This window comes from Lithobates pipiens, unplaced genomic scaffold (genome assembly GCF_037356315.1).
Source record: "Lithobates pipiens isolate NorthernLeopardFrog02 unplaced genomic scaffold, aLitPip1_a1.2 Scaffold_8, whole genome shotgun sequence".
In the NCBI taxonomy this organism is placed as follows: domain Eukaryota; kingdom Metazoa; phylum Chordata; class Amphibia; order Anura; family Ranidae; genus Lithobates; species Lithobates pipiens.
This window is the reverse complement of record NW_027507903.1, coordinates 282,444,700-282,468,364: the sequence shown is the minus strand read 5'-3', so window position 1 is coordinate 282,468,364 and position 23,665 is coordinate 282,444,700. Positions and strand designations below refer to the sequence as shown.

Sequence of the window (23,665 nt, the reverse complement as noted above, 5' to 3'; positions counted from 1 at the left end):
CAATACATGGCGTACCTTAAACCCCACCGAGAAGGACTTTACCTTTTTCTCGGCCCCTCATAACCGTTACTCCAGACTTGATTACATCTTCCTTACACAAACCGACCTCCCTCTCCTACCTGCAACCAAAATTGAATCCATGAGCCTATCTGACCATCATCCAGTTTCCATCACATTGATGTTACCAGACATGCAAGAACACACACAGGTTTGGTCCATGGACTCCCAAATTTTAACGAATTCACTACATACTACTGAAATACAACGATGCCTAACAGAATATTTCACACTTAATGACACCCCAGACACGACCCACATGACACAATGGGCTGCCCATAAGTGTGTGGTAAGAGGTAAACTGATCTCCATATCAGCGAAGATTGCGAAAGACAAAAAAGCTTTCCTTTCCGGTCTCTATGTTAAACTCAAACAGCTAGAATCTGCCCATAAACGCACCCTAACCTCCAGTACCCTCATAGAGTTGCAAGAGGTTCACACCTCCATCCAGACGGAACTAAACAAGCGGGTAAAAAAAAAGATATCTCCTGACCAAAAGACAGTTTTATGAATTTGGCAATAAGAGCGGTCGCCTACTAGCTAGGGCCTTGCAATCACACCAATCCAAACTGAATGTGCATTGTTTACATTCCTCCACAGGAACTAAACTAACAACTAATAAAGATATAGCGACGGAATTCGAAAATTTTTATTCCAAACTATATAACCTACCAGGATCCACTGGATCGTCTAAATCCCACGAAACACGATCTTGTTTGATTCATCAATTTCTTGAACAAAATTGCCCCAAATTGACTAACAAAGACCTTATAGATGGTCTAGAAGGTCCTCTTAATCAACAAGAGTGGGATATGGCCCTTAAGCAAACCAAAGTAGGAAAATCCCTGGGCCCGGATGGGCTCCCAACGGCATACTACAAGACATTCTCAGATATTTTGAAAGTTCCATTTATGAAAGCATTTAACTCTCTGATTGCCCATGACAACATCACCCCTGAAATGTTAGAAGCTCATATTGTAGTGATACCTAAAGGAGAGAAGGACCCCACACAAACGGCTAACTACAGACCGATCTCTTTACTTAATGTGGACATAAAAATTTTCTCTAAAATCTTAGCTAATAGGTTACTAACTATTATCCCCGACATTATCTCATTAGATCAAGTAGGTTTTGTCCCGGGCAGGGAAGCCCGGGACAACACCATTAAAGCCATCACCATATCATTAGAACATCCAAACAGAAGAGCTTCTTTCTGTCCCTAGACGCGGAGAAGGCATTCGACAGGGTAGCATGGGACTATATGCACGCTGTTCTACAACATATTGGTTTGGGTCTGCAGCTGATCAACTTTATTCAATCTCTTTATCGAAACCCATCTGCGAAAATTAGGGTCAACCGTACCCTGTCGAATGCCTTCTCCATCCGGAATGGGACCAGACAGGGATGCCCCCTGTCCCCCATTTTATTTATCCTAACCTTGGAACCCCTACTAAACAGTATTAAACAAAATCCCGACATCACAGGTGTACATACTGGTAATAAGATTAGCAAATTAGCTGCGTATGCAGACGATATCTTACTATATCTTTCTGATCCACACACCACTCTCCCGATCCTTTTAGAAGAATTTTGTCGGTTTGCCCTACTCTCTAACTTCAAAATCAACTTTGATAAATTGTATGCTCTTAACATCTCCCTTAGCCCAACCGTAGTAGCCCATTGCAAAACAAACTTCCCTTTCAAGTGGGATGCACACGATATTACATACTTAGGTATCAAAATACCAAGCGAATTAACCAATCTATATACTGTTACTTATCCGACCATCCTCAAAAAAATTAATGACGATTTAAAAAATTGGAATAAACTCCCTGTCTCCTGGTTTGGAAGAGCTGCAATAATAAAAATGAATATCCTACCACGTATCTTATATGTGCTACAAGCAATACCGATACGTCTTCCCCCAGCTTTCTTTAGGGCGTACAAATCCGCATGCATCAAATTCCTGTGGAGCTCGCACAGACCCAGAGTCAAATACGCCCAACTTACCCTTCCTAAACATTTAGGTGGGATCGGTTTACCTGACTTATTTAATTATTACGCCGCTGCACACTTGACCAGAATTGTGGACTGGAACGTCCATGCACAAAGAAAAGACTGGGTACATTTGGAATCCTCCCTCACCAAACTCCCCTTACGCTCTCTACCATGGATCAAGTATGTACACTACAAGACAGACGTTGACACTCATCCACTCATTGCACCTACGCTACAATGTTTTTGCACTCTATGCACAAAACACTTGATCTCCTCTATCCCGGGACCGCTTACGCCTTTGAAATTTAACCCAGACTTCCCTCCGGGAATGCACAGCCAATTTCTCCAGAAACACTGGGCATATGATCAAATTTTGTTGCAACATTTTTACTCTACTAGGAAAGCATTAACGGCTGATCACTTGGCGACATCACACGGAAAACCCCCCATATCGCGGTGGACTTTCCAACAAATCACACACTATTTGCATACTATCTCTAAAGTACAAGATTGCTCCAGACAGCTGACACCTTTTGAATCTTTGTGCATGTCCTCCACACCTCAATCGCATCTTATTTCTCAAACCCAATCCCTTCTATTCCATGATCAAACACCCAAATCTCTCAAAGTATGTGAAACATGGGAGAGAGATCTAGGGCTCACTTTAACGCAGGAGGAATGGGAAAATATACTTCTCCACATACACAAAGGTTCCCTTAATGTTTGTACCCAAGAGAACGGGTATAAACTTCTTACGCGGTGGTACAGAACACCGGAACTCCTGCATAAATGGAGCCCTAGCACCCCTGCAACATGCTGGCGCTGTCAACTGGCCAAGGGTACATTATTACATATCTGGTGGGATTGTCCCCAAATACAACCCTTCTGGAAGTCGGTTCACGAAATAATACACAAGATCACCACATATGATTTACCTTTTACCCCAGCACAATTCCTGTTGCACCACACTAATATAAGCATCTCATCTTACCGAAAGTCCCTACTTATCCATTTGATTAATGCTGCAAAACTTTGTGTTCCCAGACATTGGAAATCACAAAATAGCCCGTCCATCAAAGATTGGACGTTGAGAGTCCAAGCGATAGCCGAAATGGAAGAACTAATAAACATCTCTAGAGATACCCCACAAAAATTCACTCAGAAATGGGCCTGTTGGAAAGAATTTGAGACTACATCGGTATACAAGTCCATTTTTTCAAACCCTGACTGAAGGTTGCTATCAGCCCCCTGTACTCCACTTATGATGGAACCAAGTGATCGTTTAATTATATATTCCTAAGTTTAGTATGAACTTTTGATAATTTGTCTGCAGAGTACTCTATAGCATTTTAAATGATTATCGTCGGATGGTTCCAGGTGTTCATGTCTAGATCCTTCTTTAGGCCCACACATTATACTCAGGCATTTGTTATCTTAGGAGAGTTATGATACACAATTTAAATGATACTTAATGGTGGCTGCTTGTATCCCTCCCCCACGCTCCTTTCTCCCCCCCCCCCTCCCCTCCCCCTCCTCACTGTCTTGCTACCCTCCCCCTCCCCCTCTTTTCCCCTCTTTACCTCCCCTTCACAACCCTCCCATTCCTATTCCCCATCCTCCTCCCCCCCATATACCCGTCCTAACCCGAAGGGTGCCTCTTACTATAACCTGTTACGATAAGATTCACAAATGTAACCAACGAGTTTACCAGCAAATATAGGACGTAGCTCCAGTGGAGATGTCCAATGGATTAGTTTGCCCCTCATTTCATTGGCCCGGTCTATTTGAAGGGGATTCTTGACATCTCAGATTGATTTTGGTTTGGTTATCCATCCCCTACACTGATCCCTAATGAGGTCTATTTTAACCAACAAAGGAGGTTTCTATTTCCCTTATAGGTTGTTTTCATACCCCATATACTGAACCCTGCCTGAGCTCCTCAGCCACTGAACCAAATTTACATTGGTTCTCACACCACGGCCTCGCCTCTTTATCTTACATTTCCAATACTTGTTATATTCATATTCGTTTAAAATAGGGTTGCATAGATACAAAATGCTCCTGATATGGACACTACGGTATTGCTATACACTGGACTATGTCGTTGGTCTTTCTTTTTCTTTCTTACAATGTTAACAACACATGTGATTCTGTATGCATGTTACCCTGTTTCTTTTTCTTACAATAAAATGTTTTGAAAAAAAAAAACACATTTATTCTATAGTTTACTTATTATTTATTCTATAATTTAGGCCAATATATATTCTTCTACATATTTTTGGTTAAAAAAAAAATGCAATAGGCTTATATTGATTGGTTTGCGCAAAACTTATTGTGGGATAGATGTAGGGACTTTTATTGTTTTTTATTGTTTTTACTAGTAATATCTGCAATTTTTCGCAGGACTGCGACATTGCAGTGGACAAATCTGACCTCAAATGACACTTTTTGGGGACCAGTGACATTACATTGATCAGTGCTATAAAAATACACTGTCAGGGAAGGGGTTAACACTAGGGGGCGATCAATGGGGTTAACTGTGTTCCCTAGGTGTGTTCTAACTGTAGGGGGGGTGGGCTGCCAGGGACATGACAGAGATCACTGTTCCCGATCACTGGGAACAGTGGATCTCTGTGATATCTCCTGTCAGAATGGGGATCTGCTTTGTTTACAAAGGCAAATCCCCATCTGCCTCTGTACTAGGCGATCGTGGGTCGCCAGTGGACATTGAGTCCACCCGACCTGCGGGCATGCTCCCTGTTCCTATCCCTATTGCGACTGCATTTTGCGCAGGAGAGCCGACCTGCCGCCATATAACGACAGCAACTGGTCGACAAGTGGTTAAAATCCACTTTCATTATATTTTTTTTTACCAAGTCATATTATAGCATATAAAATTGCTACACAAGCCACATTGTAATTTACCCGCTTAAGGACCGCCTCATGCACATATACGTTGGCAGAATGGCACGGCTGGGCACAATCACGTACCTGTACGTGGCTCTTTAAGTGCCCAGCCGTGGGTCGCGAGCGGTCCTGGTCCTAAGCTCCATGACCGTGGCCACAGAGCTGAAGAATGAGGAGAGGTCTGTGTAAACAAACCTCTCCTTGTGCTTCTTACTGTGGCTGTCACCGATCGTCTGTTCCCTGTTATAGGGAAAGACGATCAGTGACATCACATGCCAAGCCACACCCCCCAACAGTAAAAAAAACACACACACGTCAAATGTCACACTTCACTGCCAGTGTCATTTACACAGGAATCAGTGCATTTAAATAGCACTGATTGCTGTATAAATGACAATGGTCCCAAAAATGTGTCAAAAATGTCCAATGTGTCCACCATAATGTAGCAGTCACAATAAAAATCGCTGATCGCCGCCATTACTAGTAAAAAAAAAATATTAATAAAAATGCTATAAAACTATCCCCTATTTTGTAAACGCTATAACTTTTGCGCAAACCAATCAATAATCGCTAATTGCAATTTTTTTTTACCAAAAATATGTAGAAGAATACATATCGGCCTAAACTGAGGAAAAACTTTTTTTTTAGATATTTTTTGGGGATATTTATTATAGCAAAAAGTAAAATATATTGAATTTTTTTCAAATTGTAACTGTAGAGGTGATCAAATACCACCAAAAGAAAGCTCTACTTGTGGGAAAAAAAGGATGCCAATTTTGTTTGGGAGCCACGTCGCACAACTGTGCAATTGTCAGTTAAAGCAACGTAGTGCCAAATCGCAAAAAGGGGCCTGGTCCTTTGGCTGCAAATTGGTCCGGGGCTTAAGTGGTTAATGTTATTAAAAATGATTTCATTTTCAAACTGCAGTATTGTCATTTTCTGTAAAATGCAAAGCAATATGGCAACTGGAGGCATTCAGTAGACAGTTGATGTACAGAATGTTCCCAGAAGTGTAGTTTCCTGCTTGGATGAATGACTCGGCACTAAGATACAAGATAGATTTTAGGCATCCTCTGCAACAAAAATGTCATTTTTCCCGCGATACACCCCTGAGGTTAATCGCTTCTAAAGGAATACAGACACTGCAATTTTGTTCTCATTAGAACACAGAAAGTGCACCATAGTGATTACCCAGAAGGGATTGTTTTTTTTTCAACAAAAGTGGAGTTACTCTTTAAAGATGTGTGGCCTCCAAACATAGTATAGTAAATACTGGAAGTTATGTCAGTGTACTCACGGCTCTGGAGAGTGCATGACAGTGGAGGGATGTCTCAGGTACTGTGTTGTCGGAAAGACACGAAAAGCTAGGCAAGCCAGGAAATCTCTAGCAGAAAGCAAACCAGCTGCTGGTCTCAGTTTAAATCCAGTTCTTTCTATACAATTACATGCAACAAAAATGAAAGTCTGTAAGATTAAAGAGAACCAGTACTGAGAGACATACATAGAATCCTAGTATAATTGCTGTTATTGCTAATTGAATTGGTTTAATATATTCCGAGACAGTGACCACCAACTATGCAAATTGCGCATTTTGACTTGCTATTTTCAGGCTAATTTCCCTGAACCTCATGCTTTTTTCTGGTCGATGCATCTGATAGTACTAAAGCCAGAGGCAGCCAGGTAACTAGTGTTTTCCCAAGGTGGTTAGCAATAGTAGTCTGCACATGTTTCCCAATACAGGTTTCCTTTAACTCAACACAGTTTAAAAATCATTAAAGTTCTGTTAAACCCTTAGGCCGCGTACACACGGGCGGACTGTCCGCCCAACTAGGTTCGTCAAACAGTTTGACAAACAGTCCGTTCAAAATTAGCATGAACGGACTTGACCACACACGACGAACGAACAGTCCACTGAAAACTTGCGCGATGACGTGAACGGCACGTACGACGGGACGAGAAATTCGGCGTCCGTTACACTGCAATGCAACCTTCGCCGTGTAAATTCTTTCTGAGCATGCGCGAGACTTAGTTTGCCGAACAAGCCTACACACGAGCGGACTGTCCGCTCAAACCAAGTTTCAGCGGACAGTCTTACGGAAATTCCGAAAAACTTTGTTCGTCAGACTGTCCGCTGAAGCTGTCCGCTGAAGCCCACACACGAGCGGACTGTCCGCTGAAACACTGTTCAGCGGACAAAGTTGGACGAACAGTCCGCCCGTGTGTACGCGGCCTTAGTTTTTTTAAGCACTTTCAGCAGCTGATATAACCTCTCCCGGACCACCCCACCGCACATTTACTGCAGCAGGGCGGCCTGACTGCATGAAAACAACGTACCTGTACATTGTGGCTTCTTCCGGGTCTAGGGCCCGGCAACCCACTCCCGCTGCGATTGGAGCCAATGTTCACCGGCACCCAGCGATCTCTCCTGAGAGAGGAGTAATGGTGGTTGTCAGTGATGGTGAACCTTGGCACCCCAGATGTTTTGGAACTACATTTCCCATGAGGCTCAACTACACTGCAGAGCGCATGAGCATCATGGGAAATGCAGTTCCAAAACATCTGGCGTGCCAAAGTTCGCCATCACTGGCCTATGTAAACAAGGCAGATCGTCGTTCTGACGGGAGGAGATGGATATCTTGTATTTCTGCTAAGCAGGAACATAGATCTCTCTCTTCCCCCAGTCAGAGCATCCCCCACACAGTTAGCAAGCACTCCCTAGGAGCACACTTAACCCTTTGATTGCCCCTGATGGTAACCCCTTCCCTGCCAGTGTCATTAGTACAGTGACAGTGCTTTTTGTTAGTACTGATCACTGTATTGGTGTCACCGGTCCCCAAGAAAGTGTCGAATTAGAGTCAGATTTGTCCGACGCAATGTCGCAGTCCTGCTAAAAATCGCTGATTGCCGCATTAATAGTAAAAATAAAAATAGAAATGACATAAATCTATCCCATAGTTTTTAGACGCAATACCTTTTGCACAAACCAATCAATAAACGCTTGCTTTTTTTTCCCCTTCTCCTTCCTCCTCCCCCCCCCCCCCCTCCCTCTTTAAAACTAACAGAGAGCATAGAGAGCTGTTAACGCTTTACTGTAAAGACCAGAAGTTCAGGGAAGTGGTGCTGAGAAAGTAGCACTGGTATTATCCACATTTCTGCTGAAAAAGTAGGAGCCAGCACCCTTGAGAGTTGTAAACTGAAAGTGCTGGGGTAGGAAATTTTTTATTTTATTGTGCTCAATGTGTTAAGCTAAAAAACTCTGAGGGTTTAATACTACTTTAAGACTATATCCTACTGCATGGTCACTTGCCCCACCAAGTTCCACACCTTATTTCATGTATGTTCCTTGCTTTAGAACATTATTTATCAAGTAAAGTAAAGTTCTGCTTTAACCTCCCTGGCGGTACGATTATTTCGGATTTTAGGTACTAAAAGCGGTACCATTATTTTGCATGAAAATTTGGCGTTTTATATTGTAGTCCTGCAATTCTTAGGAATAACTCTCTTAAATCTGTCCAAACCAGAGTCTAGCAGACATCCCGGGTATGATAAAGTTTGAAAAATTAAATCATAAATTATAATATAATAAATAATTATAAATAATTGTACCAAATAATAATATAACAATAATAAAAATTATTCAATAATGTAATCAAATCAAAAACACTGAAATTTGCTCAGTTGCAGAATTGTCACTGTCATTACTTTTCAGTATTTGATGACGGATCTCCCCACAAATCGCTATCCCTCAATTCTGCGAGTGATTCTAATTTATTATCGCTGTTTTCTAGCTGGTCTAAAATCATTTTTGATGTACAGTGACAGTTTTGGTTGCTATGGGCAATCTCCAGTTTCCAGGCATAAAGAACAGTTTTTATTATATAAAACTGCATGCAGGACACTGGGCAGACCACTAGGGACAACGGGGATGTGAAATATTTACATACAGCAATGTAATCTGTAAGATTACATTATACTGTATGTATACTGTTTGTTTCACTTTTTGAATTTGGCGCCGATCTCCGTGCCCGTGCGTCGCAACGCTCGCAGGGCACGGAGATCGGCGGTGTGATGCATCAAGCGAGACATGGCTCGCTCGTACAGCGGGGAGACAACGCTGGATCCAAAGGAGAAGGTAAGTAAACCTCCTCCTGGATCCAGCGACGCTGTCCCGAGTCTGACTCGGGGATACCGCTTTTGGTATGAAAAAATCCACCCCGAGTCAGACTCGGGAATACCGTCAGGGGGGTTAATAAAGGGGTCTTATCAGGGGTCAAGTCCTGGGGAAAAAAGTGTGGGAACTCCCATCCAACATCCACTCCCCCACCAAAAAAAAAAATGATGCGCTCATATGCACGAACACTTCAAAAGTGGTATTTTTCATCCAATTTTCGTATTGTGTGTATGAAGCTTAACTGTTAGTACATAAAAAAAATGAATCCTCAATAAACATAAATACGGTAATTCTCTGAATAATCAGCATTCATTCAATTGTGCTTCCATGCAAATGTGTGTGTTCTGATCTTTATTGGGGAATTTTATTTTGTATATAGAGTGTTTATGTGGTGAGTTTACAATTTTCATTGAATAGAGTTTGGATAACACAGGGTTAAACGGAAAGGTCATAAATTAACTGCACATTATCTGGACAGAATGCTTAGGGAGATAGTGATGTGTTCCTGCTTAGGAGATGTATGTGAGCTTGGGGGGCTGCAAACTCTACAGGGCTCCAACACACACTCGCTGCTATTCCAACCCTTCACATATTTCCACATAAACTTCCCTCCTGGCATTAAACTTTGCCAGGTATTGTGCTCAGCTTACCACCCCAAACTGATGTTCCTCCCTCAGCTCACCTCTCTGCCTGCATGTCCTATGAGCAGATTTTTTTGGGCAGTTAGTCTACATGAAGGCACCATTGGCTGTGAACCCACACCAGATGTGGCTTAGAGATATTGTTGCTGGATGGCTACCTATGTGCATCAAAATATTCCCGCCAAATAAATCATTGTTAATCTTTTTTTTCCAGCAAGTTAAATTTCATGTCACAAGGAAAATCTGTGCATGCCAAATAGGTGATGATGCATATTCTAAGCATTTGCTGTATATGGAATCTGTATAGCTTCAGATAGGTCACATTAAGAGTGTACAATGTAAAATGTTTGGCTTTTTTTCCATGCCTGGAAAGCCCTAGTGTTGCGTACAGTCTCCCATAGACATGTTTGATTGTGCTGTACACAGGGCTTTTTTTCTCAAACAATAGGTGCTGGAACTCAACCATGACCCCCCAAAATGCCTCCCCCACCCACACCCTCCAAATCACATCAAATAGTGGGTGTGGCCATATTTCTCAAACAATAGAAGGGTCTTAAAGGGGCATTAAATATCAGAATTGCATTACATACAGTGCAAAGTTCATGGGGGTTACACACAGAGTGCAGAGCTGTCACTTGTAAACACAGAAACCAGACGTCTGTGTTTACAAGTGATTATGGTGAGCGGACACCAAAGGGCACCAAAGGGTCTGAACCAGAGGTTGTGGAACTGAGTTCCACCAAGTTCCCCCTGAAAAAAAGCCCTGACTGTAAATAGTTCTTGGTTTAAACCCACATATAACATACAGATGAATTTCCTGAATTTAGAAAGTTGGTATACTATAGGCAGGTGTATATGAATTGAGGAATATGTCTGTCAGTAAAGTCTGCACTCTGGGAATATGCCCATATGCTATATACAGGTGTACTGGCAAATATCCTCATACAGCTGAACACTCCCATTCATGGCTGCTGTACGCAGCACCTAGGCTTTCCAGGTATGGAAAGAAGCCAGAATTTTATAGTGTATGCCTCTACTGTGCCATTGTGCATGACACCTAAATGTTGCACCATCCTGCAAGCAATCTTGTGGCCTTTAAACCAACTCAATAGATGTGATTGCTGTAATTTCATTTCTGTTTAATACATTACCTTTAAGAAAATTAGACACATCCTGAAGTTGAGGTATAGAGTTTTCTGTAAATCCACAATATTTTTCCAGCTGTTGAAAAGCATCTAAGTATTGCTTGCAAGCATAGTTTGGATAGAGAGTGCTGAGGGATTTGTAGACTTGTTTCCTAGAAGATAGTAGTCATAAATAGCATATTAGCATCACCACTATGTACAGTTAACAAACTGATCATTTAAACACATTGGACAAGTGACCCTTAGGTGAATTTACATTTGTATCCTCAAATACAAAGACGTACAAGCAAATAGTGCCTTATAGTGTAAGAAATACATGGCTAATAAGGTAGGTTTTCTAATATGGTTGCTAACAGAATAAATATATAATTCGGGTTCCATACTAATGACATGTTAACAAGCATTGACACAATAGTCCATACTGTGGTCTTGCATCACAAGCAGCTTTCGTTCCAAGCACAGGCACCATTTGTATAAGGTTTGTATGTACTCACAACCTTTACAGTGATTTTCCCTGAATTCCACAGTTTTTATCCACAGTGGTATAACTATATACTGTATAACTATATGTAAATATACAATAGAGCTGGTAAATACATTTTGTTTTGTTTGCACTGCTCTAAGCCCTTCCATGTGTACCTTACTTTAAAAACTAAATAAAAATTTGGATCTTTGTAATTTTTTAGCTTGGAATAAGTGCAGAGACACATTGGGGGAGATGTACAAAAACTGGTGCACACAGAACTTGGTTCAGCTGTGCATGATAACCAATCAGTTTCTAACTTCACTTTGTTCAATTAAGCTTTGACAATAAAATCTAGAAGCGGATTGGTTACTATGCTCAGTTTCACCAGATTCTGTGTGCGCCAGTTTTAGTAAATCTCCCCTATTGGATATCTTCAGCTGCCATTGTGCTTTGCCGGGCTTCTGTTGTGTCCCTGTACCTTTATGGAGGAATTGACTGCTTCCAGGCATGCCTGCCCTTAATTTATCCATTGCTATATATGCTCCAATATGGTGACTTTCAAAGACTAAATTTAGGACAACATTATTAGGACAATTTATTTGTCATCCGCCGGCTCAGCCGAGATCAACGGAGAGATCTCCCACTGAGCTGGCGGACAGAGGCGGACTCCGTGGAAGAGGATCCGCCTTATGTGAATGAGGCCTTACTCTAAAAGCTAGTTATAAATTGGGGTGAGATAACATACATATGCTAAACTACTGCCACCACTGATAGTTCTGTGGATACATAGTAATTGTACAGCACCAGAGAAATGTCTGTATATACCTACTAGAATAGGTACATTTTGTATTACTATGACCAACCATCTCACCACAGTCTCTCCTGCTTACCATGACTATTTAATTAAAATTGTTTTATAAATATGTCTTACCAAGTGGCGGTTTCTTCTGCTGTGTAATCAACCCTTGGCAAAGCATCTCTACTAAAGAAATGTAAAGCAATGTATTACTTCTTCAGTTACTTTACCAGTTACAATACTGAAGGTCAGTTAAAAACAATGTAAATAGCAGGATAATACGATTTTCTTACTAGTAAAATCAGTTTTTTAGAGTACAGTATGGAACACAGGATACATAGTCATTGGATTACACGCAGCTATCTTTAGTTTACTTGACACTGGCAAAAAGAGAAGGTTGCAGGGGAATCTCCCCTAAATAACTCCTCCTACTCTCAGCTTTTATTTTTATTTTTTTTTAACCACTAGAGATCCATGCTGTAGCCAAATGATGGCTAGAGCACGGACCTGCTTTTCCGGGACTACGTCTATTGACGTCGTCCCGTGCATGAGCGGCCTGCGTGCCCCCTGAGGGGCACGCGCGGTGTGCTCTGAGATCAGTGAGTCTATGAGACTCGCTGGATCACAGATCAGAGTAAGGGGTCAATCCCGACCCCTTACCCAGTGATCAGTTGTCAGCCAATGACAGCTGATCATGTGATGACAGCAAAGCCGGTGTCCTATCAGATACTGTTCCCCATCACATAGTGTCCGCCGAGAAGCTGAACATCTACGAAGAAGAATGGCGCCTGCGCACTGTGTCCAGGTGCAAGGCCCACCATCCAAGTGGACATAGAGTTAGAATATAAAAGAGCCAAGGGCGTGACCGGATGGTGATGGCAGCGGTAGCGTGGTGTGAGGAGTGAGAGAGATGTGTGCTCTCTGCGCGCTGATGTAAGCTTGTATCAGCGGCGCCCGTGACACCCCTACTCGATTTCCCCAGCGGAGAAGCATAGACGGGCTTGGTGTACCTGGGGGATCTGTGGAGCCCAGTGGAGCGTGGTGCCCGGCGAGAGGAGGATTGCGGCGGAGCGGTGGGGTCTCTCGAGTACTCCGGTGACGGTGTGTGGAGGACGGAGTACGGAGGAGAGGACTCCCAGCTCCTGGAGGTGAAGTCCCGCGAGACCCGTTCGGGAGTGGAGCCACAGCATTGAGTCTGGGGAAGGATCACAGCCATTGCCAGGTACAGAGAAGATATTTAAAGGCATAGTTATTGTATTATGCATGGACTGTGGAGAGACATTTTTCTTTATGTCAGTTCCCCCCACCATTGCCCCCTTTTCTGAGCTGAACTAAAGGAGAAGTAAGAGTTGAGTTGCTGGGAATGCTGTATCACCCTTGGAAAAAGTGTTACAATAAGAAAGTAATATTTATATATATTGGAAACCTAGCTGCCGCCTGCCTTTTATAAATAAGGGACTGGTTCACTTTCAAGTCCTGGAGCAACTGTGGAGTAGCTCAAACTGACTGGGGGAAAAGAAAAGAAAAAAAAAAGAGAAATTTTTTTTTTGCCCCGGCCCAGGGAAATTTACCCCCCATTTCAATTTTTTTTTTTGCGGGACACCTGCGGATCTGAGCGATGTCTGCACGGAGGAGAGGGGAGGAGCATGTCAGGCAGGAAAATGTGGGGGCACAATCACTGAGATCAGCTAAGGACAAAGAAAAAGACCCCCAGGCCACGGCAGCAACAGCTGGGATAGCTGCAGCGGCCAAGTTGGAAAAATATGCCCATGCTCATACCCCCGACAACACGCCAACTAAGGGGGGGCAAGGGAGTCAAGGGAAACCCCCAACGGACAGAAAGAGTCAAGGGCAGCTGACACAAGCAGGCGTAAAACATATAAATAATAAAAATGTGGGAGCAACTGGAAGATCGGAGATAAATCCCATGCAGATACCCGTAATAAATGGTGAAGAAGAGCCGACGCTGAAGGAGGTCCTTGGGGCTGTTAATGTTTGTAAACAGTCATTATTAGAGCTATGTGATCAAACAAGAAGTATTAAAGAAGAGCTGGCCTTTATACGGCAGGAACTTCAGTTAACGGTTGACAGATTAACAGCAGCAGAAGGTAGAATTTCTCAGATTGAAGATGAGGTGTATCCATTAAACCAAGAGGTCAAAGATTTAAAAATACAGATGGGTAAATATGAAGGGAAATTGGATGAATTGGAAAACAGACTTCGCAGGGACAATATAAGACTGGTAGGCCTCCTCGAGAAGTGTGAAGGCTCTGACACAGCTGAATTTCTGGAAAAATGGCTGGTTGAAGTGTTTGGCAGAGAGACTTTCTCCCAACAATTTTCTATAGAAAGGGCACACAGAGTTCCGCTTAGAATCATGCACCGGGGGGGTCAGCCTAGATCTGTATTAATTAAATTTTTGAATTTCCGGGATAAGGTTGTGTTGCTCCGGAGGGCCCGGGAGATGGGGAGTGTCATCTATAAGGGCGCTAAAATTTCGTTTTACTCTGACTTTTCCCCTGATCTGCAGAAGCGCAGAGCAGAGTTTATAGAGGTCAAGCGCAGACTTCAAAAATTGGACGTTACATATGCTTTGCTCTATCCGTCAAAGTTACGGGTAGTAGCACTAGGAGAGACCTTATTTTTTGACACTCCGGCAAGGGTAGAAGCATGGATGCAGGAGAAGGGAGATCAGTTATTGAAGAAGTGATGTGCTTTTCTTTTTCATATATGTATGTGTATGACCCCCTTTTCATTCATTCTTTCCCCTTTGTTTTTTTTGTTTTTTTCTCTCCCTCTTTTTTTTTTTTTTTTCCGGGAGAGGGGAAGATCAGCGAAGGGGGGGTGTAACGGGTGCACTGTAAATGAAGAAAGGGAAGATGATATACCTGAAGTCAGGGTGTAGAGAATGACACACAGTATAGTAAGAATTTATGTATGAGAAAGGGGAGGGTCAAAGGGGGAGGTTGTTGAGTATTAGGGGGGGGTGGGAGGTGGGTGGGGACGGAAGCATGAGAGAAGGAGGGGGGTGGGGGGTGCATGTGGGTGTATGTGGGAGTGTAGTGGTCACGGAAAAAGCCCCTAGGGGTAACCTTGATAGGTATGGAGAGGGTAGGGGGGAGGGAACAGGGGAAATGGGAACATATAAAATTCAGGAAAAGGAAAAGGGTAATATTTGCACAGTTATAGATGATAATTTAAAAGTAATGAGTAAACACGGGGTAATGGTGTGTATAGATAGAAGGTTTGGATCTCACGCTCACAAGAGGAGATTGGGAAGGGATTACACCACGAAGTATAAAAGATTGTATAATTTTATCAAAATACTCACTAAGTGGGATTGCACTTTCCTTTTTACATCCCCCCCTTGCATTCTCCTCCTCGGCATGAACTATAGGGAGAGAAGCAGGGATTATTTCTGCTCATCGTCAGGGAAGTCAGAGAATTTAAATGCTAATTTTGTGCCTCCAGGTTTTATTCCTTTTTCGCTCTTCTTTACTCTTTTTCCGCACTTCCTAGAGTCATGCAGTCTAGAGTTTTGAATATTGGTTCTTGGAATGTCCGAGGGTTGGGAGCTTCTGTAAAAAGAGCAGTAGTGTTTGACGCCCTGGAAAGGTGTAGGGTAGGATTGATCTGCCTACAGGAGACACACCTAATTAAAGAAACCATATCAAAAAGTCATAGTAGGAAATTTCAAGTCCAGTACCATTCAGTCCACACCTCTTATTCGAGGGGAGTGGCTGTGCTGGTAAGTAGTGAGGTGGCATTCTCCTGTCGGCAGATCAATATAGATAAAGAAGGGCGGTTTATTTTTTTACACTGTGTAATTGAAAATCAGGAGTACGTTTTTGCAAATGTTTACATTCCCCCTCCATTTAAAATGGAAGTTTTATATTGTTTGATGGAATTTATAGCGGACAAATCGGGGATTCCTGTTATAGTAATGGGAGACTTTAATGAGGTTATAAATAAAAGCCAGGATAGGTTTCCGCCAGGAATATATATGCAAACGGAGGCTGAGACCCGGCTGTCTCGATTTTTGCTGGAGGGGGGCCTGTCTGATATATGGAGAATACGCAACCCGGACCAGTTGCAATACTCATGTTTCTCTAGCTCATACTCCTCACTCTCAAAGATAGATTTAGTCCTTGGGAATGAGGAGGCGAGCCGTGTAGTAAGGGAAATAGTTTATCAACCTAGAGGGGTGTCAGATCACTCGCTCGTGACAGTATCGATAAATCTAGGGGGGATAAAGCCCCCAAGAGTATGGAATATGAATCCAGTGTGGTTTGAGTTAATAGGAGACCCCGAGAGGGTGCTGTGTAGAGTGGCAGAGTTTATGGAGTTTAACAGTGGGTCTGCAGAAGTAGGAGTAATATGGGACGCATTGAAGGCCTATCTTAGGGGTATTCTCATTCAACAGGTAGCGAATGTTAAGAAAACATCTAATGAATGTGAGAATAGGGTCAAAAGGGATTTAGTAATAGCAGAGAGAGCATATATAGAAAACCCTACCCCAGAGAAAAAAAAAATATGGTTAGAGAAACAACAGGAACATAAGGTAGTGGTTACTAGGAAAATAGAGAATAAAAGATTGTTCCAGAAACAAGTGGAATATGGGGAAGGGGAAAAAGTAGGAAAGATGTTGGCACAGATTGTAAGAAGCAACTCCTCGCCATCCACTGTCCCAGTGATAAGGACTGAGAATGGAGAAATATCAGCACAGAGCTCAGTGATTACTGATACCTTTAGGGTATTCTATGCCAAACTGTATTCCTCTCGGGGGACAGAGGTTGGCGAGGATATGGATAGGTTCTTTTCGAATATCAAAATGCCGTCCCTAACAAAGGAGGAGAGTGAGATAATGGAAGCACCATTAACAATAGAGGAAATTCAGTGCGCAGTAGCAGAAATGGCCAATAAGAAATCCCCAGGACCAGATGGTCTTCCTGTGGAAACTTATAAATACTACAGTAAAATATTGCTTCCAGAGCTCCTTAAAGTATTTAATTGGGCAAAAAAGGAGGGGAGATTGCCGACGTCAATGACGGAGGCAACAATAATAGTCTTACACAAGGAAGGGAAGGACCCATTGGAAACTCAGTCCTATCGACCTATCTCCCTTCTCTGTGCGGACACTAAAATATTGGCCAAAGTATTAGCCATTAGATTGAATAAAATTATTTCCAGGCTGATACATCCCGACCAAACAGGTTTTATCCCAGGTAGAACTACAAGTACGAACATAAGAAGATTATATCTTAATATGCAGGTACCTATAGAGAATGATGGTAATGAGGCAATAATGGCTTTAGATGTAATCAAAGCCTTTGATAGTTTAGAATGGCCCTATATCTGGCGGGTACTGGGGGAATTTGGGTTTGGCCCTAATTTTATTGCATGGGTAAAAACTCTGTACAACGGCCCTAGTGCTAGAATTAGGGTCAATAATGAATATTCAGATAGGATTTTCCTAGAGAGGGGGACAAGACAGGGGTGCCCTCTGTCACCCCTGATCTTTGCCCTGGCAATAGAACCCTTAGCTATCGCAATTAGATCTAGTAGGAATATGGTCGGTTTTCAAAGGAGGACGAGGGAAGAGAGGATAGCGCTATATGCGGACGATATTCTCCTTTTTCTGGGGGACACAGAGCAGTCCCTCAGACAAGGGATGAAACTTATTACAGATTTCGGGAGGTTCTCAGGCCTGGAGATAAACTGGGAAAAATCAGTTCTTATGCCATTGGATAAAAGTAGGGCCCAAAGCCCAGGGACAGGCGCGCAGCTGGAAGTTGTGGAGCGCATGAAATACCTGGGGATACACATACAAAGAGATCCTAATAAATATATAAATGATAATTTGGTTCCATTAATAGCTAAATTCAAGAAAAAAATCGAAATCTGGAAAAGACTCCCATTATCGAATGCAGGGAGATGTAACTTGATTAAAATGGTATGGATGCCTCAGTTATTGTATGTGTTACATAACTCCCCGATTTGGGTAGACATAATGTGGTTTAGGAAAATAGAGGTACTATTCCGAGAACTTATATGGAAAGGGGGAGTATCCAGGATAGCTCTACAAACTTTGCAATCACCTACAAGAAAAGGTGGAATGGCAGTTCCACATCCAAGGAGCTACTTTTTAGCTGCTCAATTACAACACTTGGACATGAGTGAGGAGATGGGTGGAGGAATTAATAGGGCCTTAATATTAATGGAGACACCCCATAAGAATATGGTAGAAGCTCTGGAGGCAAACTCATTTCCCAAAAAAAAAATACCCACAATAAAATTAGTAGTAAAGGTGTGGAAGGCAGTTAAGGCGATTAAAGGCCTGGGAGGCTTAACTCAGTACACCCCATTGTGGGACAACCGGAACCTGCAGGAAATGGAAGAAATAGGGGTATATAAAGATTGGGAAGTCAAAGGGATAGATAAGTTGGCCCAGTTATATACAGGGAAAATATTAAAAACATTTAGCGCTTTAAGATCAGAGTTTGATATATCAAAACAATCATTTTATAAATACCTTCAAATTAGACATGCCCTTGGGAAACAATTTAATAGGCAAGGTCCTGTGTGGAATAACTCCCCTATTTTTAGCAGATTAAAAGCCCCAGTGAGGACAAAAGGATTTATAGCGGATGTATATCCAGTTATATGTGAAGGAAGTATAGGAAGCCCAGAAGGGTTCAAATGCAGAAGGAAATGGGAGGAGGAGTTGGGAATATTTACGGATGAACAGTGGAGGAAAATACTGGAGGATGGTTACTCAATCTCAGTTTCGCCTGCCCAGAAGATGTCACACTTAATGCTGCTGCATAGGGCCTATTATACACCAAAAAGACTGTTTAGTTTCGGACGTAGAGCAGATGATAAGTGCCCTAGATGTCAAGAGTCTGGAGACCTAGCTCACATGTTCTGGCGATGCCCAAAATTGTTTCGCTACTGGTCAGAGATTGTTACCACCTTGAATGAAACATTTGGTGTAACGATCAGGGGGGATCCCAGGATATGTGTGCTGGGCCTGGGTGAAGCAATAGGGAGATCGCGACATACCAATAAAGCAATACTGAGATGTCTGTTTCAGGCAAGAAAATTGTTAGCTCAAAGGTGGCAAGCAAAAAATGCCCCCTCAGTAGCGGACTGGCAGATAGCAATTATGGAGACAATATGGAAGGAGAGGGTGATATATTTGAGGAGAGGAAATTTTAAAGAATTTAAAAAGATGTGGAAACCCTGGCTGGATAGAATGAGATACCCAGAATGAGGTATGGGAGAGGTGAAAGCTGGGTAGAGAGAGAGGAAGTAGGAGGGGAAGGAGGAATATATGAGCAATGAGTGAAAAGAGGGGTTAGATAGAAGAAATATTGACACATCATGGATAGGAATGTTTTCTAAAGGTTTTTATTACTCACTAAAGTATTACTGTATTTGTAAAGGTGAAATAAGTGCTACACATGCTATAGAGAATGTTTTTCTTGCTTTTATTATGTAAAAGAATGTTGAAAATGAATAAAGATTATGAAATTAAAAAAAAAGAATATAAAAGAGCCAAGCGAAGCGAGGCTGTGCCCGAAGCATGGCAAGCGAAGTGAGGCCGTGTCGGAAGCGCGGCGAGCGAAGCGAGCCCACGAGGGGCCCTATTACTATGAGCAACCCTGTGTCCACTTGGATGATGGGGCTTCAACCTGGACTCAGTGCGCAGGAGCCATTCTTCTTTGGAGATGTTCGGCTTCTTTTTGTACCCCGTGCTGCGCAAGCGATGCGCCTGTGCAGTACGGCCCGGACACTATCCGATAGGCGGACACTTTGTGTCAGAACACCAGTAATCGGCTATTTTTCCTCCTCGTGCTGACAGCGCGAGGAGAAAAAAAAACGGCCGTGAGAGGTACATCAGTCCCGATCACGGCAAGCTGGCTCCAGTTCATCAGTGCCCACCTGCCCCTTGCCAGTGCCACCTAAGAATAGGCAACAGTGCCGTCTATCAGTGCCCATAGTGCCACCCATCTGTGTCTATAGTGCCACCCATCAGTGCCCATAGTGCCACCTATCAGTGCCCATAATGCCACCTATCAGTGCCCACAGTGCCACCTATCAGTGCCCACAATCTGCCTGAACAACAGTGCTGCACCTCAGTGCCACATATCAGTGCCCATCAGTTTCATCTACCAGTGCCCATCAGTGCCACCTATCAGAGCCACCTATCAGTGCCACCTATCAGTGCCCATCAGTCCCATCTATCAGTGGTACCTATCAGTGCTCATCCGTGCCACCCATCAGTGCCATCTTATCTGTGCCCATCTTTGCTCGTCAGTGCCGCCTTATCTGTGCCCATCAGTACTGCCTCATCTGTCCCCATCAGTGCCACCTTATCTGTGCCTATAAGTGCCGCCGTAACTGTGCCTATCAGTGCCCACCAGTGCAGCCTATCAGTGCCCACCAGAGCCGCCTCATCAGCGCATATCAATGAAGGAGAAAAATGACCTGTTTGCAAAATTTTATGACAAAATAGTTAATGTGATTGTAGCCGTAACAAAATAGTAAACATGATTTTATTTATTTTTTAAATTTTGCATCTTTTTTTGTTTGTTTAGCAAAAAATAAAACTCCCAGTTGTAATTAAATACCACCAAAAGAAAGCTCTATTTGTGGGAAAAAAATTATAAAAATTTCATTTGGGTACAGTGTTGTATGACCGCGCAATTGTCATTCAAAGTGTGACAGTGCAGAAAGCTGAAAATTGGTCTGGGTGGGGGGGGGGGGGGGGGGGTTGGGGGGGTGGGGGGTTAAGTGCCCAGTAAGCAAGTGGTTAATAAAGGACATAAAAATTGTGTACCTTTTTCCAGGTAGCATGGGTTGTGGGGAAGAGACCCTTGTCCCCATGGGGACAAGGTGCATTGGGGGCCCCAAAGGCCACCCTGCCCTAAAGCATCCCTACATGTGGAGCACATGTGGCCTGGTATGGTTTGGGGGGGCGACATAAAGGGCCTGGTATGGATTGGGTAAGGAACCCCATGCTGACCAGACCACTTTTTGCGATTCGGCACTGCGTTGCTTTAACTGACAATTGCACGGTCATGCGACGTGGCTCCCAAACAAAATTGACGTCCTTTTTTCCCACAAATAGAGCTTTCTTTTGGTGGTATTTGATCACCCCTGCGTTTTTTATTTTTTGCGCTATAAACAAAAATAGAGCGACTATTTTGAAAAAAACACATTCTTTTTTACTTTTTGTTATAATAAATATCCCCCAAAAATATCTAAAAAACATTTTTTTCACTCAGTTTAGGCCGATACGTATTCTTCTACATATTTTTGGTAAAAAAATCGCAATAAGCGATTATTGATTGGTTTGCGCAAAAGTTATAGCGTTTACAAAATATGGGATAGTTTTATGGCATTTTTATTAATACTTTTTTTTACTAGTAATGGCGGGGATCAGCGATTTTATTGTGACTGCAACATTATGGCGGACACATCGGACATTTTTGACACATTTTTGGGACCATTGTCATTTATACAGCAATCACTGCTATACAAATGCAGTGATTCCTGTGTAAATGACACTGGCAGTGAAGGGGTTAATCAGTGGGTGGTAGCGTAGGGGTTAAGTGTTCCTAGGGGTGTGTTACTAACTGTTGGGGGCTGGGCTTTCATTTAGTGAAAACACATGGAGCAGAGATCAGCGTCACTTGTTGCTAGGCAGAACAGGGGGATGCTGTTTACAACGGCATCTCTCCATTCAGCCGCCCCGTGAGATGATCGCGGGTATGCCTGCAGCGATCGAGTCCGCGGGACCCGCGACCGGACTCACGGGGGTCCCGACCAGCACGCGAGTGTGCCGCCGGCACGGCGACATTAAAGATTGGACGTACGTGTACGCCAATATGCCTGCCTGTGCCATTCTGCCGACGTACATTGGCGTGCGCTGGTCGGGAACTGGTTAATTTGTCTTTTTTTTCACATTCAGCTGTCAGCAGGGAACTCTGCTGACAGCTGATGACTCATCGGTTGCTAAGGAGGCAGCAGCCGCCCACTCCTTAACAACCATATTGTTTACTAGTTGCCAAGGATGCTGGTGGCTGCTGGTTCCTTAAATATTTATCACGTTTTTTTTTCCTTTTGTGGATTGACTTTCACTCCTGTTTTATACGGCATATACCACAGACCACTTTTGGAAGAAATTAAGCTTTAGGCCTCAAGACAACCTAGTCCTTGTACAAAACTAAGAAGAGCTCTTTAATAGGATAAGAGTGCTAACTCAGAGACCCTCCACACAGGGGGGGATTATAACAATAAAGATTACCTTGTGAGTGAGGTCAGACAAAGGTATATCCATAATAGGTTCAAAAGGTGGATTTTGAAGTGCTAAGAAAATCAGATTAAGGAGGTACAGGGGAACACACATAGGTTAAGATGCGTTCAACACTTAAAAACAAAGGCTTTAAACAGGGAAGTAGAGGATAGGGTTCTCTGAAACAAACTGCTAAGTCTGAGATTTGTTCTTTGATGGTACTCAACGCCAGATACTGATCCAGACCACCCTGGAAAAAGGAAAGAATATATCCCATGTACGTATGCATAGCTCCCGACGGTCCCTGCTTTCAAGGATCTGTCCCTAATTTGGAACAAAGTCCCCCTGTCCCTCTTATCACTTCACTTGTCCCTCATTTTGGGCTGATCTATATAGTTGTATAGATAGAAAATGCACTTTTTTTTTCCAAAAAGTGTTTCCCAGTACTAAACCTTTCATCTGATTTCTAAATTGCTGCATTTGTAAATGTCAAAAGTCAGTATAAAGGAATAGAAGTGGTAAAAAAGGACCGAAGCATTTTTTTGTATATTTCTCCTTAAAGGGGCATCTACAGGTGTCCCTCTTTCCCATCTCAAAAAGTTGGGAGGTATGGGTATAACTAAATATTGCCTGTATTTCTCATGGCTCAACAGCCTTGCCATTAAAGTGACTGAGAACTAGATTGGAACACCGGCCCTTGGGAGAGAAGACTAGGGCAACCCAGAAGGGCCCACAGAGAATTTGCCAGGGGTCTCGCCAAAAACCACATCCTCCTTGGCTAATCCATTGCAATGAGAATGTCCTCCATCTCGATCCTGCACTACAGACATATGAACACCTGGAAGGAAGGAAAGGCATAGATCAGGTTGAACTGATCCCACAGGGCCACCAGATCATCAACTGTGAAGGCCTGAGAGTCACTGGACCTGGTGTTAAACCTGCCCAGTTTGCTACTGAATCTGGACTTCAGCTGATCTAGATTCAGCATCCCCCACTTCTGAATTCCCACAAATCTAGATGCTGGCAACTGATATGGAAACAATTTAACCGCTTCCCGACTGCCTCACGCCGATATACGTTGGCAGAAGTGCACGAAGAAGGCAAAATCACGTACCTGTACGTTGCCCTTTAAGAAGCACGCGCGCACCCTCGGGAAGCTCTGTGAGTCCGGTCACGGGTCCTGC

General features: G+C 43.1%; 1 protein-coding gene across 1 annotated transcript in view; it reads right to left on the bottom strand.

Moving 5' to 3' along the window:
* LOC143962755 (tyrosine 3-monooxygenase-like) overlaps positions 1-23,665 on the bottom strand; it is a 64,126-nt gene that overhangs the window by 21,152 nt on the left and 19,309 nt on the right. Inside the window, exons 5-7 of the mRNA XM_077472182.1 lie at positions 12,317-12,367; positions 10,926-11,071; positions 6,260-6,395 (exon numbers count right to left, since the gene is read on the bottom strand). Of these exons, the coding sequence (XP_077328308.1) occupies positions 6,260-6,395; positions 10,926-11,071; positions 12,317-12,367 (333 nt within the window). The remainder of the gene's footprint in view (positions 1-6,259; positions 6,396-10,925; positions 11,072-12,316; positions 12,368-23,665) is intronic.